The following is a 16,871-nucleotide window of genomic DNA, read 5'->3' as shown; positions in this document are numbered from 1 at the left end:
ATTCTGGGGAAACATGTGAGAGTGTAAAGAGACAAAAGACAAAATTCTTGTTAAAGGCATGAAATGAAAAGATTTTGAACTTGTACAGGTGGAAATAGAACAGGAGCTAGATATTTCAGACCAGAGGACAGACGGATGTAGACCATGAGAAAGAAGAGTGTTTCCGGGAGACTGGGTCTGCCAACACTTTCAGTTTTTAGTACAGGAAACTGGTGTGAAGTAGGATGCTCCAACAAATTCATGGAATCAGTGATAGATAAATTCGGTCACTAAAACTAAGGCCTTCAATTTAAATGAATATACACTACTTAAAAAGAAAGCAAAACATGATATTTATTATGTAAACTAACAAATGTTTATTTAAATTTCCATTTAAAATATTTTCAAGTAAAAATATGTACAAAAATGGTTATAAAAAGATTGAAGCAACTAGAAGCATGACAGGTATAATACATATAAATACAACCAAAATTCAATTCAATGCAAAGTTGAATGACATCATATTGCACCAAAATTTATTCCATACAAAAGTACATGCATCAAGAGTTTCTGTAAGATGAAAACACACTTATTTCATAGTATCTTACCACTTACACAAATAGCCCATAAACACCATCTGGCATTGTAATTGCGGTACCAGAACTCTCCCCAGAGGGGAATCATTTAGCTATAGAAGAATCCATTTTATTCACATATCACATGCTTGCGCAGGCATCAGTGCCAAGGAACCGTGAGAAACAACGCAATCCACAGATGAAAGTCTCTCTGCACTGTTTATATCTTCATAGATAAATATCTTAGTTCTACTAATATGATTGGAATGTAGATGCAGAAATAAAGTGCAGTTTCGCTCTTTAAGAATTTATCAATCAATGTAGGACATTGTATTAACTTTGTATAAAATACACACAATCCCCTTTACTAAGTTTCATGATCGCAATGCCAGAGTGAAGAAACTCTGCCTGAGTTGAGGACCAGTCAGGATATTGAGCATCACTCTTTCTCAGCTGGATCTCTCTGTTCTTCTGTTTTCAATCATTAGACCAAACCCACGATGCCCCTGAAATTCTGGGAATGGTACAAGGTCATAGCTAATGCATTCCAGATCCAAGTTAGGGATTTAGCTTGTCTATAAATTACAGTTTAAGCACAGATCAAAGAGATGGCTGCCAGCATAACCCTCAAGGGTAACCTGAGTTCCAAGACTTTCCCACTGGGCTAAATGGACTCCACTGTTGCTAATTATAAATGCTTGTCACAGAATATGAAAGATATTGAAATACATTCATAGATAGTACCTAATAATATGTTAATATAAACATAACAACACACATATTATTATTCTACCCCTTGGCAACTGAAAATGAAGTTACCATTCCTAAGTCAAACTTTTAGACAAAGCTTTCTAAAACCATCTTCATAAAGTAAATCCAGATATGCTTACAATAAAAAGACATAAAAGATTCATCCTGAGATGAATTCTCAGTCAATAACTAAAAACCATTTCTACCAGTGCATCACTACCATGTAATCCATTCTACGCAAGCTCTACAAATATTGAGTCAAATCCTGTCAGAAAATTAAGACCCAATAAGTTTGCCCAAGTATTCAGTACAAGAGGCCATTTGTCTTGCCTTTTTCGGACATGTGCATACTATAAAATCACAGGTAGCCAACATTTAGTATCAGTAAAAAACAACTACGTTTGTTCACCTGTTTGGCATAGGGAGAAAACAATGTATCTCATAGCATTAAATGATACAGTCTTAACACATATGATGCTTATATTTGCAAAGTTCCCAAATGTTGAGAAGTTCTAGTGAAAACTCATTACTATTGTGCAAAGATGAAAATTTGGAGCCAATGTCTGTATTCAAAATAACCAGAATATATTTTAAAGCAAAATATATCCTGATACTACTATAGATTCTAGGAACTGTCCTAAAAGAGTAAAGTGTTATTTCCTTTCTGAACATGAATAACATCAAAGGAAGAACCCAGTTCTCAAGACTTAAGTAGGAAATTTATAGAAATTTGGTTTATACCAGTAGTAATAACATTCATGAGGAAAAACTATTAGGTAACAATTTTCTCCAAGAAGAGGATCAGATTACTTAAAATTGTTGGAGAATTCTGGTGGTTTGTGCAATAATCATAGTGATTTACATTGCTTTTCTTCTTTTCAGAGCAATAAGAAAGTTCTTTGGGGTAGTACTTGAAATAATTCACATGCACAGTCATTTAACATAGATCGTTTCAAGTGTAAGCATACATTCATGGGAACAATCTGTTTCCTTCTTCAAAGTATGTTTCTACTTTGGAATGAAGGAGAAATTCTAGGGAAAAATTAATTCAGAAATCCTTTGAAATAAGACAGTTCAAACCTAGGACCAGGGAACCGCATTGCATTGCCTCCCAGTGTGATATGACTGTGCTTCTAACTATGCATCTAACAAAGTTCATTAGAAGGAACATTTGATGTCTAAATTTTATAATACACACTTCAGTCAGACCACTCACAACCCAACAAATTATACAGCTTTAACATGCAAAGGCCTAATAGGTTTTCCCACAAGATGCTGTATGAAATACCCTGTCACACAAGGTACTCAAAATACAGTCACCATTGCAAAAGAGATACCTGTGCATTACTCTTTTTTTCCCCTCTGGCTTTCAGCATGGCTTTTTAAGGCTTCAACAAGAGGTAATAAGGACTTAGCAAGCAGTTCTCCTAACCAATACACTAATTCACTTGAAAGTCATACTTTTAAAAAAAAATCAGTAGTGTATATGTTGAGGAAAAAAAAGTATGTTCACTTTGGAACAAGTGTGGCCCTCTGTATGGCTCTCAGATACCTAATGCTCTACAGTTTTGTGACAGAATTGTTAGCTGTAAAGCTGTAAAGGTGGTTATTGGTACTATAAATGTACGCTTGATTCAAGTACACTGAAACACACACATGTAACAGATAGCTATTAGGAGACTGTAACCATCCTCTGTGTGTTTTAAGGCCAATAGTAACAGAGAGGAGGGAGAAAAATAACTACCAAGAAAATAAAACTAATTGGTAGATTCACCCTAAGAAAATCTAGGTAATTATATAAATTCATTGTTATGAGGTTGTAGAAAGAACAATTATCTCATAACATATGGAAAATTGGTGAATTTCCTGTGAGACCATGATTTATGCTTTTGTGAATGTATACCTGATCTAAAATTAGACAAAACATTTATTTTTAGACACCAACTAATTTGAAAATACAAGGAAAGAAATAATTACATCCCAAAATTGACTATTAAAAATCATTTTTAAGTACAGTACTAATAAACTAAGGACTACCTAGAAATCATACTTTTAGCTATTATTTAAATTTTTTTTTTTTTTTTTTTTTTTTTTTTTGAGATGAAGTCTCACTCTTGTCCCCCAGGCAGGAGTGCAATGATGCAATCTCAACTCACTGCAACCTCCGCCCCCTGGGCTCAAGTGATTCTCCTACCTCAGCCTCCCGAGTAGCTGGGATTACAGGCGCCTGCCACCATGCCTGGCTAATTTTTGTATTATTTTTAGTAGAGATAGGGTTTCACCATGTTGGCCAGGCTGATCTCGAACTCCTGACCTCAGGTGATTAACCCACCTTGGCCTCCCAAAGTGCTGGGATTACAGGCATGAGACACTGTGCCAGGCTTATTTAAAAATGTTTTTAAAGTACAGTACTAATAAACTAAGGACTACCTAAAGATCACACTTTTAGGTATTATCTATTTTAACATAGATTAAAAATACTGTTTATGGGAAAATTAAGCTTAAATACATGTATAGGTAATCATTATTTTGCCTATATACAAGTAATGTAAACAGAAACTATCAAGGTGACCCATTATCTACTCTAATTTATATACACTATGAACTTCTTCCCAGTTATACAATGCCATATTTTAATTCCTGACTTTGAATGGTTAGGAAAGCAAAATATAACTCTGTAAACTTGATCAGCACTAATGTACAACATGTTATGGAGGGTAAAGTGAAGCAAGAATATATTCAAGTAAAATTAAATGTCTTTCATGGGCATTCAAATCCCACATCTCTCTGTATTTCTTTCCAAACTAAGGAAAAGAGCTATAATTGAAATCCCATTTATTATTTTTCTATAGTTCAGAATCAACATATAAAATATGATGAAAGTGAGACTATCTCCCTATATATCACATCATATATATTATGAGAAAGTCACTTGTTATATATGGACATTCAATTAACTCATAACTTACATTTTAAAAAATATATTCTCCATACTTATTTCTAATAGAAAAAAAAATAGGAATTATTTTACTTTACTCACACAGACAATGTAGATTTTGTGGGGGTAGAAGTATACACAACTTTGCTGGTCTTCTTCAACAAAATTAATACAGAATTCCTAATGCAAAGTTAGGTTCAGGACCTCGAACGGAACATGTCTAAGTGAGAGGCACTGAAGCTTAGGTTTCATTAACTTCTTGGGAGATCCACCTATGCACAGCAAACAACTAATTTTTAATATTTCTCTGACTATATTGCATAACATTAAAATATTGTTACCTTCAGTCACATACTATCTTTCATTTCCTGATTCTCTGGCCTTCAGTTTTTTATCTTTTCATAACTTATACCTCAATTACAAAAGGTCAACTTTAACAAAGGTCAGAGTTGCTCCCTTTCTTAGCAGTATATTCAGCTGCAGATCGAGATAAAGTAATGATTTTCCTGTAGACTGATCACAGTTGATGAGGAATTCTGTTATGTAATTATACTCTTGTTAACCCTCTATCGATAAGTCAGATTGTAACTGGGGAAAAAATTTTTACCAGACACATAAGATGAACAGGAAATCTGCTTCAACGTGAATATCTTAGTGTTGGAGAAACCACCATGCATTGATAATGTGACTTATTAAACTGTCCAAATTTTGTGTCCACAGGGCTGAGGAGCTACAGTCTAAATGCATATGCATATTTTGAACTGAAGTCAGCCATCTTCCCTAGGACAAATCTTTACTCTTCTAAAGAAGGACAAGAATAGGGTCTACTTTCAGCTAACCATCTATAATGGTTCAGTTTTCATTTGATATAATTTCATTTCATATAATCTAATACTTTTTAAATGGGGTCAAAATAGTACTATGAGGAAAATATTTACTGCAAATATTTATAATTGTGTAAGGAGAATCATTCTTTTTAAAATCAAATTGTGTTTTAGCTTTAGAAGTCTTTACTGGATCTCTTAAAATCACAATTAAGTATTTGAGAATCCATCCCCACAAAAATTTAAAAATACTATATTAGTTATTTTAAACAGTATTCATTACTTTTACTTTTTATGTTATAATAAACTTATGTATATAAACATTTGAATATGCATGGTACAAAGTACAAGTACAGCGCATGTAGTAGTATGTGCATGTGTGTGTGTGCATATTGTATAAAAATATGAGAAAAAATTTACTTATATAAAAACATACATATATATAAATAAGTATGCAAGAGAGTTTTTGAATGAGAATCTGCTTTACATACTACCATTTTGAATGAAAATTATGAATATTAATTTCCTGATTAAAGGAACTCTGTGTCTTCTCATGATGAGTCCTAAAAATAAGCCAAAATACTACTTAATTTCCATCACTTTTTTTCTTAATTACTGGCTGACTTTTTTTCTGCTTGAAATGGCATTACAATGGCAGGGAAATTTCATAATGTAAAAATCACTTTTGAAAATGAGAAAGAATAATTCTAGTTACCTTTTAAATCAATACTTTTAAAGAGAAATTCAAATCAAAAATAAATAAATTAAATTCTGAGACCAATTTGCCGCTGTGAATATAAGCACATTAACCCCAGGAATAGCCAAGAACTGCACAAACCTCTCTATGAGAATTTACCAGTCTTCTTTCATTTGGCAAGAAAAAGCTCAGGAAAAGTTTGCTTGTTTAAATTCTATGAGCCTAGTCTATGGGGAAAAAAAATAGGAATATAAAAGAAATTCTTACCTCCGGCAACACATGATAGGGAGAGATGTGGACAAATGAACAATATTTACTAGAAATAGGAATTATAGATCAAATTTTGAAAACCCTATGCTAAGGAAGGAAGGAGTTATTATAAATTCACTTAGAGACCCAAACGTTAGGTTCGGCTAAAGAAATGTCAGTCTTCGATATATATTAAATATTTTCAAGAGCAAAATTGAAATTACTGAATTGGAAATGCTCCAAATTATAGGTCAACATTTATACTTTGGACAATTTTCTATGAACTCTATGTTTGCCTTTAATAATTTTAATTGGTATAATTCTTTCAAAAATCCTTATTTTCAAATGGACAAAAATTAAGGGATGAAACATACTCTGGCCATGACTAACCATTCTACCTTACATGTTTATAAATAACAGTTCAAAATTTCATCATTATATTGCTCTCATTTGTAAGTTCCACCATACACACACACACACACACACACACACACACATATATACTTTTTGGAGATGGAGTCTCTCACCCAGGCTGGAGTGCAGTGGTACAATCTCGGCTCCCTGCAACCTCTGCCTCCTGGGTTCAAACAATTCTCCTGCCTCAGCCTCCTGAATAGCTGAGATTACCAGCATGCGCCACCATGCCCAGCTAATTTTGCATTTTTAGTAGAGACAAGGTTTCTCCATGTTGGTCAGGCTGGTCTAGAACTTCTGACCTCAGGTGATCCGCCTGCCTCGGCCTCCCAAAGTGCTGGGATTACAGGTGTAAGCCACCATGCCTGGCCCACAATATTTTCTAATACTGGCATAACAACATCTTCTGAACACAAACACTCATCCACAGATTCTGATTCTTTCAATTTTCTTCTTATCAGTTACCTCTTCTGCAAGTTGAATGATAATTAAGGTGTGGAAATTACTGACAAAGACTAGATATAGAAGTGGAAATTTTCTAGAAACATCAGTTGTACATCTTATTTAGCGGTGACATATCTTTCTCAATTTTTATGTTAATATATGTCTTTTCCTAATTAATCTGGACAGTTTCGCCTGAAGAGATATTTTAACAGAATATAAAATGTATAAAGAAAATGCACAAACTGTCAAAATTCATCATGATGTAAAAATAGCCATAAATTTAAAAAACTGTTCAGAATTACTAACATTGCATGTAGATATCATTACAGATGTGGGACTATTATTTTGAACATTTTCTTTGTTGGTGATTTCTCTCATATTGACAATGTAATTTGAAGGTTTAAAAATGCATATGTTTAGATATACTCATCAGGGGTAAGTTATTAGTGAAATAGGTGGTTGTTCTTAAGAGGATTTAATACCAAACTTACTCTTGCTCTAAGATGTGTTATACACTTTCCTGATCAAACTGATGTGAAAAAAATGACAGATAACTAAAACTTCCTGATAATGAATGACAAAACATCTGACATAATAAATTCTCAAGGATTTTTTACTCAAACATAATTCCTGGATGTGTCTCATAAACAGTAGCCCCTAGAAACTCTTCTTTAATGTATTCAATAATCCCCTCTGACCTTTGTTCAAAATGCTCTGGGTATAATCCATTAAAGCATGAGTGTTATCTAAATTGGTATCTAAGGGGAAGCAATGCAATGTCAATGTAAAATAAATTTCTTTCTCTCCTCTTGGTCATAATCATGATGTATGCTTTTTTTCAGAATTGAAAACACTTTTCACAGTATAGTCATCTGTAGTGTGTAAAACCATGTTTACAGAACCCATATATACAGAAAAATCTCGGTCTTCAATTTGAAGGTTCTTTGCCATGCTAATATATGTTGTAAAGAATGACCACATAGTAATTGTCTAGTCTTTTCTCCTAACCCCAATAGGTAGTTATCAGAGACTCAAGAATTGTGACTCATAGAACAACTGCATATTCTCTTTCTATAACTACATAGAGTTATAACTAAATTTCTTAGGAATTAGTTTGAATATGCTAAAATATATGAATAGAAATAACTGACTCCTTTTGTTTATCACTGAAGTTGTAATTCTCTGGATTTTCAGAAAATGAAGTAAAAATCCCTATTATGTGTCTCCCCTTGGGCAGATTGCCAAGATCTCAAGTCCATTAGTTCATAACTTATCTTCTTCTGGTACAACTTCCAGTATTATTTGTAATGTTCTGGTTATTCTCTCTACAAAGAAAGAAAAATAAATTAAAAATGCATGGAAATCAGAAATGCATAAAAACAACAAAATAGGAATTATTTTGGGTTGAATACCAAAAACACACAACTGTCTACTTCATAGAGCACTTTCAAGAATTTTTTACTTCATTAGAATCCTACCATGCTCAATTAATTTATTTGTCACTTCTGTAACTTCCCATGATGGCTTCTCAGCAAGAATACATTAATATTTTGCATTCTAATAAGGATTTTTATTCATGGACCCAAAGGGTGAAAATATTTTGGGACAGTAGGACCAACATATAAATAAATGTTTAAAAATACACTTCATATTCAGCTTAAAATTGGTTTATTCTTTTTGCACCTATGAGATTACAGTCAGTTCCTCAGAAGAATCAGAAGGAGAATCAGAATATAATTTTCATTCTCTAACTTGTAACATATTATTGAGAATATTGTCTTATCTCCTAGGGCCTAATATGCCTAATCAGTAGAATGAGAGACTAAATCAGTGATTCTCAAAGTGTGATCCCTGTACCAACAAAATTAGCATCACCTACCATATTAGAAACGCATCTTTGCAAGCTCAATCCTAGACCTACTAAATTAGAAACTGAAGATGGGGCCTAGTAGTCTGTAATTCTGATAGACACAAAAATGTAGGAACTGAGGACATCTCAAGAGAGTCTGACTCCAGTATTCAGAAGGAGGCCTACCTTTTTTCCTTCAGAAACATTGAGCTAGATAATTTCCAAGGTCATTTTATCTCAGCAGTTGTAGAACTCTATGACCTTGGTTTCTGGGGACATTAATTATTGTTTGCCTCTTTTTTTTTTTTTTTTTTTTTTTTTTTTTGAGATGGAGTTTCACTCTTGTTGCCCAGGTTACAGTGCAATGGTGTGATCTCAGCTCACTGAAACCTCCACCTCCTGGATTCAAGTGATTCTCCTGCCTCAGCCTTCCAAGTAGCTGGGATTACAGGCATGTACCACCACACCAGGCTAATTTTGTATTTTTAGTAGAGACAGGGTTTCACTATGTTGATCTGGCTGGTCTTGAACTCCTGACCTCAAGTGATTTACCTGCTTCGACCTCCCAAAGTGCTGGGATTACAGGTGTGAATCACTGTGCCCAGCCAGTTTGCCTCTTATCTTTGTAATGAATTCCTACAGAATCTTTTCAATGTCCTGCTAGTCCTGAAGCCGTTTAGAGCCTGACCTCTTGAAGGTTTCATACCCAGATAGTCTTTCATCTGGACGTAGAATATTTCTCCTCATTCATGGCTTGTTATCTGTAATAGCTCCTTTCAAGCCATATTTAATGACATTTAAAAAGGTATTTTTTTCAGGCAAGGCACAGTGGCTCATGCCTGTAATCCCAGCACTTTGGGAGGCCGAGGCGGGTGAATCACCTGAGGTTGGGAGTTCGAGACCAACCCCAGTAACATGGAGGAACCCCGTCTCTACTAAAAATACAAAATTAACTGGGTGTGATGGTGCATGCCTGTCCCAGCTACTCAGGAGGGTGAGGCAGGAGAATCACTTGAACCCAGGAGGCAGCGGTTACGGTGAGCCAAGTTTGCGCCATTACTCTCCAGCCTGGGCAACAAGAAAGAAACTCCATCTCAAAAAAAAAAAAAAGGTATTGTTTTCATCCTTTTCTTTCTGTGTTTGTCAAAGATGTTGTCCTTAGCGCATTAGTTTTACAGTCTACATTAATTGTAAAGGGCCCAGCACAGTCTCGGTAAATTATAAACTCTATGTGAATGTTTCCTAAATAAACTGTATTTTACACAGCCCACTCTTTACATTGAGATGTAAGAGCAGCATAAGGGAACACTCAAGAGCAATTAAAGCCCATATTTTCAGAAAAGGGAAATGACAAAATTATTCTATAAAAATAGGCATTTTTGGGAAAAGGAAATATTAATAAATTGTAAAGAAAATGTAGCTTAAACAGAGAAGGGGCTAGGGATATGTGACAGTAGTTTAAAACAAACGAACAGAAAAACAAGAGATCTCAGGCATCTGCAATGGCCATATGAAAAGCAATGATGTTAAAGAGACATCATCTCCAGCCCTGCCTCCCTAAAGAGATCCTGCCCATAGCCTCCTGAACTACTCTCCATGACTGCCCTCCACACCCAACACGAAAGCCTTTCCCAAAAGTGTCTCTCTATATTCAGGGATCCCCAGATGTCTGCTATCTTAGACATCTTGCTTCCGCATGTCATAACACTGCCTCCATTCAGACAAATGAGGAGCAACTTAGATCCTGCTGCTTCCCTAATGTGTCATTCTCCTTCCTAAAAGCTTGGTTTGGGTCCCTTATTCAGTAGCACAGGGTCATAGAATCTCTATTCCGGTTTTGCACACTTTCTGCTATCTTTCCTCTTCCTTTGTGTTCAATCAGCCCCGTTGACAATATCCAATGTATCTTGCTTATGTGATCTCTCTTGGAATCTCAGGATTTGAATGACTTTCATCGTTAATGAAGGCTTCTACAGAGTAATTGATTTTAACCATGAGTACCTGTTGGAGTGACACCAACTTTTCCTCCTTCTAGATTTATCTTACAGCAGTGGACCAGACAGCGGTGCTCAAGAGAGTCAAGTATGTCTTTAAGGAAGCTTCCTGCATGCCTGGGAAAGCTGCAGAGCATGTGGCATTCAAGTGCCATGTCTACATCCATGTTCAAAAACAGTGTCGGCTTTAAGGATAATCAACCCATGGTACTCTTTCTTTAAATAAAGGTGTGTTAATGAGTCTGCATTTGGTGTTTTCAGTAACTGTAAGGTACAGGACCAAATAACAGTTGTAGTATTTTTAGCTTTACCTTTCATGTTCAGTGTTATTCTTGAAATAATTTGAAACAACAACTGGCCCTGCAAAATTTGATTTACCCAACCATACCTGGTACCAGCATGGGAACTACAGCAAAAATTGCCTACATTTTTGATGTAGCACAAGTCTATTTTTTTTTCTGGAAGTGTTCATAAGAATAATAGTATTTTTTTAAGGCTACAAATATTTTCACAAGCACGATCTCATTTTATCCTTACAATGAAGATAGTTTGGACCCCTAAGAAATGCAGGCAAGCTTAATTAATTTGCATATCACACCACAGTATTTGTGAACAGTCTGTTAAATGCATTATTCAGCTTTCAGTGACTTAACATAAATGAAGTTATCTTGACTGACTGTATGCAGCATATGCTTTTAGGACTCTCGAGTTGCAAACTCGCTGTCCACAAAGATGCATTACAGTCATTCTGCTGGTGTTTCCCAATCTGATTTTTTATAATTAAAGATTTTGTTTAAATAAGACTGTCCTCTATCTCTCTCCCTGAGCCAGAGGGACCCACTTCCAGTCACCCTACTCAACCCCGTGACAAGGTGTGGCTGATAAATAGAGACAGCCAAGTAAAACGGCTGCTGTGAGCCCTGGCCCAGGTTTGCTAGGTCTTGCTATCTTTGTGTATTTGCATATGTCATTGGGGTATCTGCCCCTTTTTCCTCGCGTGAGAAGCTTGTGTTTCTGTAAGTAAATAAATAATATAACTAACCCACCAGAAGAATAAACCACTCTGTCACAGATGGCAGAAAAAAGCTTTCTGTGTATCTCACCATTCCCTTAAGAGCATGTTTTCTTTTCTCCCTAGAAATGCTATCAAACAAAAAGTGGTTCAATACTGGCATCCTGTGGCTGGAGAGATTTATCAAATCTCTGAAAATCTCAGCTCCTCGGATTCTGAACATTTCTCGGCTGTCAGTTCTCAACAGCCTTTCACCATTTTCTGAGTGCTATTTGGTTACCTCTCATTTTTCACGGAAACAACCTAGGTAAAATGTATTTTGATAGACTATCATTTTCACAGAGCTAATCTATTCATGCATTATCAGGGTAAAAATAAATGATAATATAAAGGTTATGGAATTTTACCAAATGAAAGGACATGATATTAAATCATTGAAAAACTGCTCCAAGCACAGGCTCTTGGTCTCTAAGTTCACGCTGAGTTTCTCTCTAACAAAAAGATCATAGAGTAGTTGGGAGAAGGGTCAGGGCGCGGCCTCAGGATTCTGTTGTTTGTGTGTCTATGTGTGAGTGTTTTGTTTTGGCCAAAGGCTAAGAAAATACTTCCTATTGCAGCAATAAATATTATGAATTTTCTTTATTTTACTACAAGAATGCTGCCTCAGAGAAAAATCAAACAAAATTACGGAGGACTGTTGCTTTTTGCTACTCACTTTCAAGGCAGCTATAAAGATAAAGAGTTACAATGATCGCAGTTTAAAAGCAGAATTGCCATGCTCCCCGGTAAGCCTTAATGGCATTTTTGAGAACCAAATAACCATTATGGGACTACTCCATTGCTGCTAGTTTCACAAATGGCTAACACTAAATTTGGAGGCCTTGGAAATGTTCAAAACATCATTAGAGACAGAAAAATAGGAAAAAACTTTAAAATTACATGAACACCAAAAGACATCAATGAGGGATCAAGCATGAAAACTGCTTGTTGGGATGAACTGACAAAGAAATAATACAAAGTACAAACGTGTTTGTTAGCAAGAGGAAAGGACTGTTAGATTTGGCTGACTCCAAACAGGAGGAACAAAATGCCTGCTAAAGTGGGATGGAACAATGGCTTTCCTCTTTAATCATACTCCCTCTCGTTCTAGTCTAACTCTAGGACCACCAGCAATTTCTTCCTCAATTCTGTTAATTTTCTGTGCTGCTCAGGGGTTTTAACTGTCTCAGTTAGTATGGGAGACAGACATAGATCTCACAGCAATGAGTGCTAATCTGCCCTAAATGTTAGCAATGAATAAAGCAATCCTAATGGTAAATGGTATTTAGTAAGATCCCTTTTCCTTCCGAATAGGCTCTATCTTTAGTGTTTAGAACAAAGAGAACTTAAAAACATTCCACAGAAAACTAGTGTGATCTGAGAAGAAATAGAGATTAAATACTCAGTTAAGGCAATCAGTGCGCCTGTGTCAGCCATAAAGCACCTCATTTGTATAGTAACATTTCTTTGGGGAAACGAAATCCAGATATAAATAGTAGTATAAGATCTAAAGATGCAAAATTCCAATTGAATGCTAATAAAAGGTATTAACAAAACTGCTTTAAAGGACTGACTTCTCAATGAGTCTGCACAGCACACTAGAGATTCAATATGCATATCAAGGTTTTTGGTTGTTTGTTTTCTAGTAACACTGCCATTATTTATTAATAATTTAACCAGAAATCTCCCTAACCTTTTAACTGGAATTTAAAAAATTAATTATGGTAAAGTAAGTAAATTAAAACAAAGAAAAGGTATGAAAGCTATGTTCTAAACTCACCAAATTCACCAGCGAGCATAGATCTGCCCTTCTGGCTATATTTGTGACCTATCTGTCCCCCTCCCTTCCACAAGGGATCCAGTCTAGAAAGAGCATGAACTTAGAAGTCCAGCAGATGTGGGTTCAATTCCTAGTTCTATGGTTTAAAATATGTACACTCAAAAATAAATTATCCATTTTTCTGAGCCCTGGTTTTCTCATCTGGACTTGGGAATAACATCACCTAACCTTGTTGAGGATTGCTTGAGATGATCATGTAGGGGAAAGGACTCAGGAGTGCCTCTGACAGAGAGACAAGCTTGCAACACAGGCTATTCATAAGCACCCTTCTTACCTAATGATCTACTATGATTTCTCCTCCTCCAATTTAACTGGTCACCAAGTCTTGCTGGTTTTTCCTTTTAGTATATTTCATTTTCTCTCAGACCCTGCTGATACTGCCTGTCTTCAGAATCCCCCTCAATTCTCAACAGGATTGCTGCAGTAACCACCAAAGTCGATATTCTGTCTTCAGCCCCAACCTATCTTAATCCATCCTCACAACCCCCAGGGTGACTCTCCTAAAATATAAAACTGCCTGAGTTTGACTTTCAGCTACTCTACTTTATATCTGTATGACTTGGAACAAGGGACCTGAATTCTCTCATGCTATAATTCAAAGCCTATTGAATGGGGATAATAATTTTTCCTACCTCAGTAGGATATTATAAGAATTAAATAAAGTCTTGTTCCCCTCCCTGTGTCCATGTGTTCTCACTGTTCAACTCCCACTTATGAGTGAGAACATGTGGTGTTTGGTTTTCTGTTCCTGTGTTAGTTTGCTGAGAATAATGGCTTCCAGCTTCATCTATGTCCCTGCAAAGGATATTAACTCATTCTTTTTTATGGCTGCATAGTATTCTACAGTATACATGTGCCACATTTTCCTTATCCAGTCTATCACTGATGGGCATTTGGGTTGGTTCCAAGTTTTTGCTATTGTAAATAGTGCTGCAATAAACATATGTGCACATGTGCCTTTATAGTAGAATAATTTATAATCCTTTAGGTATATACCCAGTAATGGGATTACTGGGTCAAATGATATTTCTGGTTCTAGATCCTTGAAGAATTGCCACACTGTTTTCCACAATGGTTGAACTAATTTACACTCCCACCATAGCACATGTATACCTATGTAACAAACCTGCACATTCTGCACATTTATTCCATAACTTAAAGTAAAATTAAAAAAAAAATTAAATGAAGTCATACACGTGCACGCACATGTGGAAGCTGCTATTGTTCTCTTCATTGTTCTTGTTATTATAATCCTTCATGAGGCACCCTTCCTTTTAAGGTACCGCACAGTCATAATGTTTAAGGCATTTGCAGGCCACTGCCTAACTCCCCAACAAATCTCATGTCACTCATCAAGTTACATGTTATGATATACAATCACCAAACTACATTCAACCCAGAAGGAAAATAATTAGGTTAGTAAGGGATTCAAAGAGAGATTAGGTCGTTTAGAGAACTACTGATAAAATTTCATCTAAAACAAAGCTGTTTCTCCTAAGAAGTGATTAAGGAAGCCCAAACTAATATCCTGAAAGGATTCAATGGCTGTACCCTAAATGTCCTTCCTGCCAAAAAGTAGTTCCAATTAAAACGCCATAATGTTCTCAAATCATCAATTATGCCACTTACATTTTTAAATGTTAAGTATATTATGTATGTACACCTTTATGGGTTTTCTACATGGTGTTGCACAATGTCCTGAAAGTATTTAAAATTCTTACCTGACATTATTCTAAACCACTTGGGTTTCTTGTCCCATATAATAAAGAGATAATATGCAGGCACTCCAGTCAGAGTGATGATAAAGCCAATCCCTGTACTAAATGGGTCTGAATAGAGGGAAAGGGCAACCATGAAGAGGCATGTGAAGGAAAACAAAGCTGGGATGAACAGTGGAACCTGGAACACAGAACACAAAAAAAGTCACTTCAAACATGTTCAAGCAACAGAAGTTGGGTTTGAGATGAGCATGTCAGTCATGACATATACTTTAGTGATATGCTGTAGTCATGCGACCAGGTGATAGGCACCAACGTGCCTTACCTTAGTAGCAAAGTCTCTTTCATGGTGCACAGATAATGTATTAAATGTACTCCCGGCCGGGTGCAGTGGCTCACGCCTGTAATCCCAGCACTTTGGGAGGCCGAGACGGGTGGATCACGAGGTCAGGAGATCGAGACCATCCTGGCTAACACGGTAAAACCCCGTCTCTACTAAAAATAATTAAAAAAAAAAAAATTAGCCGGGCGTGGTGGCAGGGGCCTGTAGTCCCAGCTACTTGAGAGGCTGAGGCAGGAGAATGGCATGAACCTGGGAGGTGGAGCTTGCAGTGAGTGGAGATCACGCCACTGCACTCCAGCTTGGGTGACAGAGCCAGACTCCGTCTTAGAAAAAAAAAAAAAAAACACACATTAAATGTACTCCCTTAAATGTCTTAAATGTAATTCAACTTAGTTTAAATTGTTTTTAATTCTTTGGATAGAACAAAATCTAAGGACAAAAAAAGGATATTTTATTAGAGATGTTCTGTTGGAATTATTTTACTAGTTAAATGCCATGATGATTATGGTTTTGATTTTTAAAAGACTGGCTCTTTGATAATTATGATTAGAACCCACTTTAATGTGGAGTCAAGACCACCGGCTGCTTGTTACATGTTAAAGTCTTCCAGTGCATATTGATTTTCTGTTGAGATTCACAATAAGAACTGACAGGAATAAAACAAGCCAACTCCTATTCAACCGCTAATAAAGATGCCGCCAGCATTAGGCAATGAATATTATTAGAAACAAATCCTGACAACATGACTGACAACATTATCTATGCCATTTCTTAAAAACAAATAAATGATGAGGTCAAATCAATCTGTGAGTCAAGTCTGAAGAAGATGGCAAGCTTCTTCTCCAGTCCTCCAAAACGGAAATGCTTACTTATGGGAAATAGGTATTAAGTGGTAACGTCATAGATCTTCTCTTTCCCTGTATACTTTACATTTCTATTCCTTTTAGAGTGTATAATATAGAGAAAGAGCAGTGTAACAAATCACAACATTTAAGTACTTAAAATGCCTATTTTGTAAGGGCAAATTCCTTTTTGGAATTGGCATTAACGAAGTATCTCCCTTACTCTTTCTCACCACGGCTGTCCACAACTCCAGCATAAAGACAGACAGAAGTAGCCCATACTTTGAGTATATCAGGTCATTGAACACATTCATGAAAAATCAACATACCAAACATTCATTCATACTGTCATTTTTCAAAAATG

General features: G+C 35.9%; 1 protein-coding gene across 1 annotated transcript in view; it reads right to left on the bottom strand.

The window, feature by feature from the left end:
* Window positions 1-336: 336 nt before the first annotated feature.
* The window catches only part of SLC7A11 (solute carrier family 7 member 11), an 80,419-nt gene continuing 63,884 nt past the window's right edge, over window positions 337-16,871 (bottom strand). The window contains exons 11-12 of the mRNA XM_050790236.1: window positions 15,326-15,503; window positions 337-8,195 (exon numbers count right to left, since the gene is read on the bottom strand). Of these exons, the coding sequence (XP_050646193.1) occupies window positions 8,134-8,195; window positions 15,326-15,503 (240 nt within the window). The 3' untranslated portion in view covers window positions 337-8,133. The remainder of the gene's footprint in view (window positions 8,196-15,325; window positions 15,504-16,871) is intronic.

The sequence above is a fragment of the Macaca thibetana genome, chromosome 5 (genome assembly GCF_024542745.1).
Source record: "Macaca thibetana thibetana isolate TM-01 chromosome 5, ASM2454274v1, whole genome shotgun sequence".
In the NCBI taxonomy this organism is placed as follows: domain Eukaryota; kingdom Metazoa; phylum Chordata; class Mammalia; order Primates; family Cercopithecidae; genus Macaca; species Macaca thibetana.
Note: the sequence above shows the minus strand (reverse complement) of the source record. Positions and strands in the feature narration are given on the sequence as shown.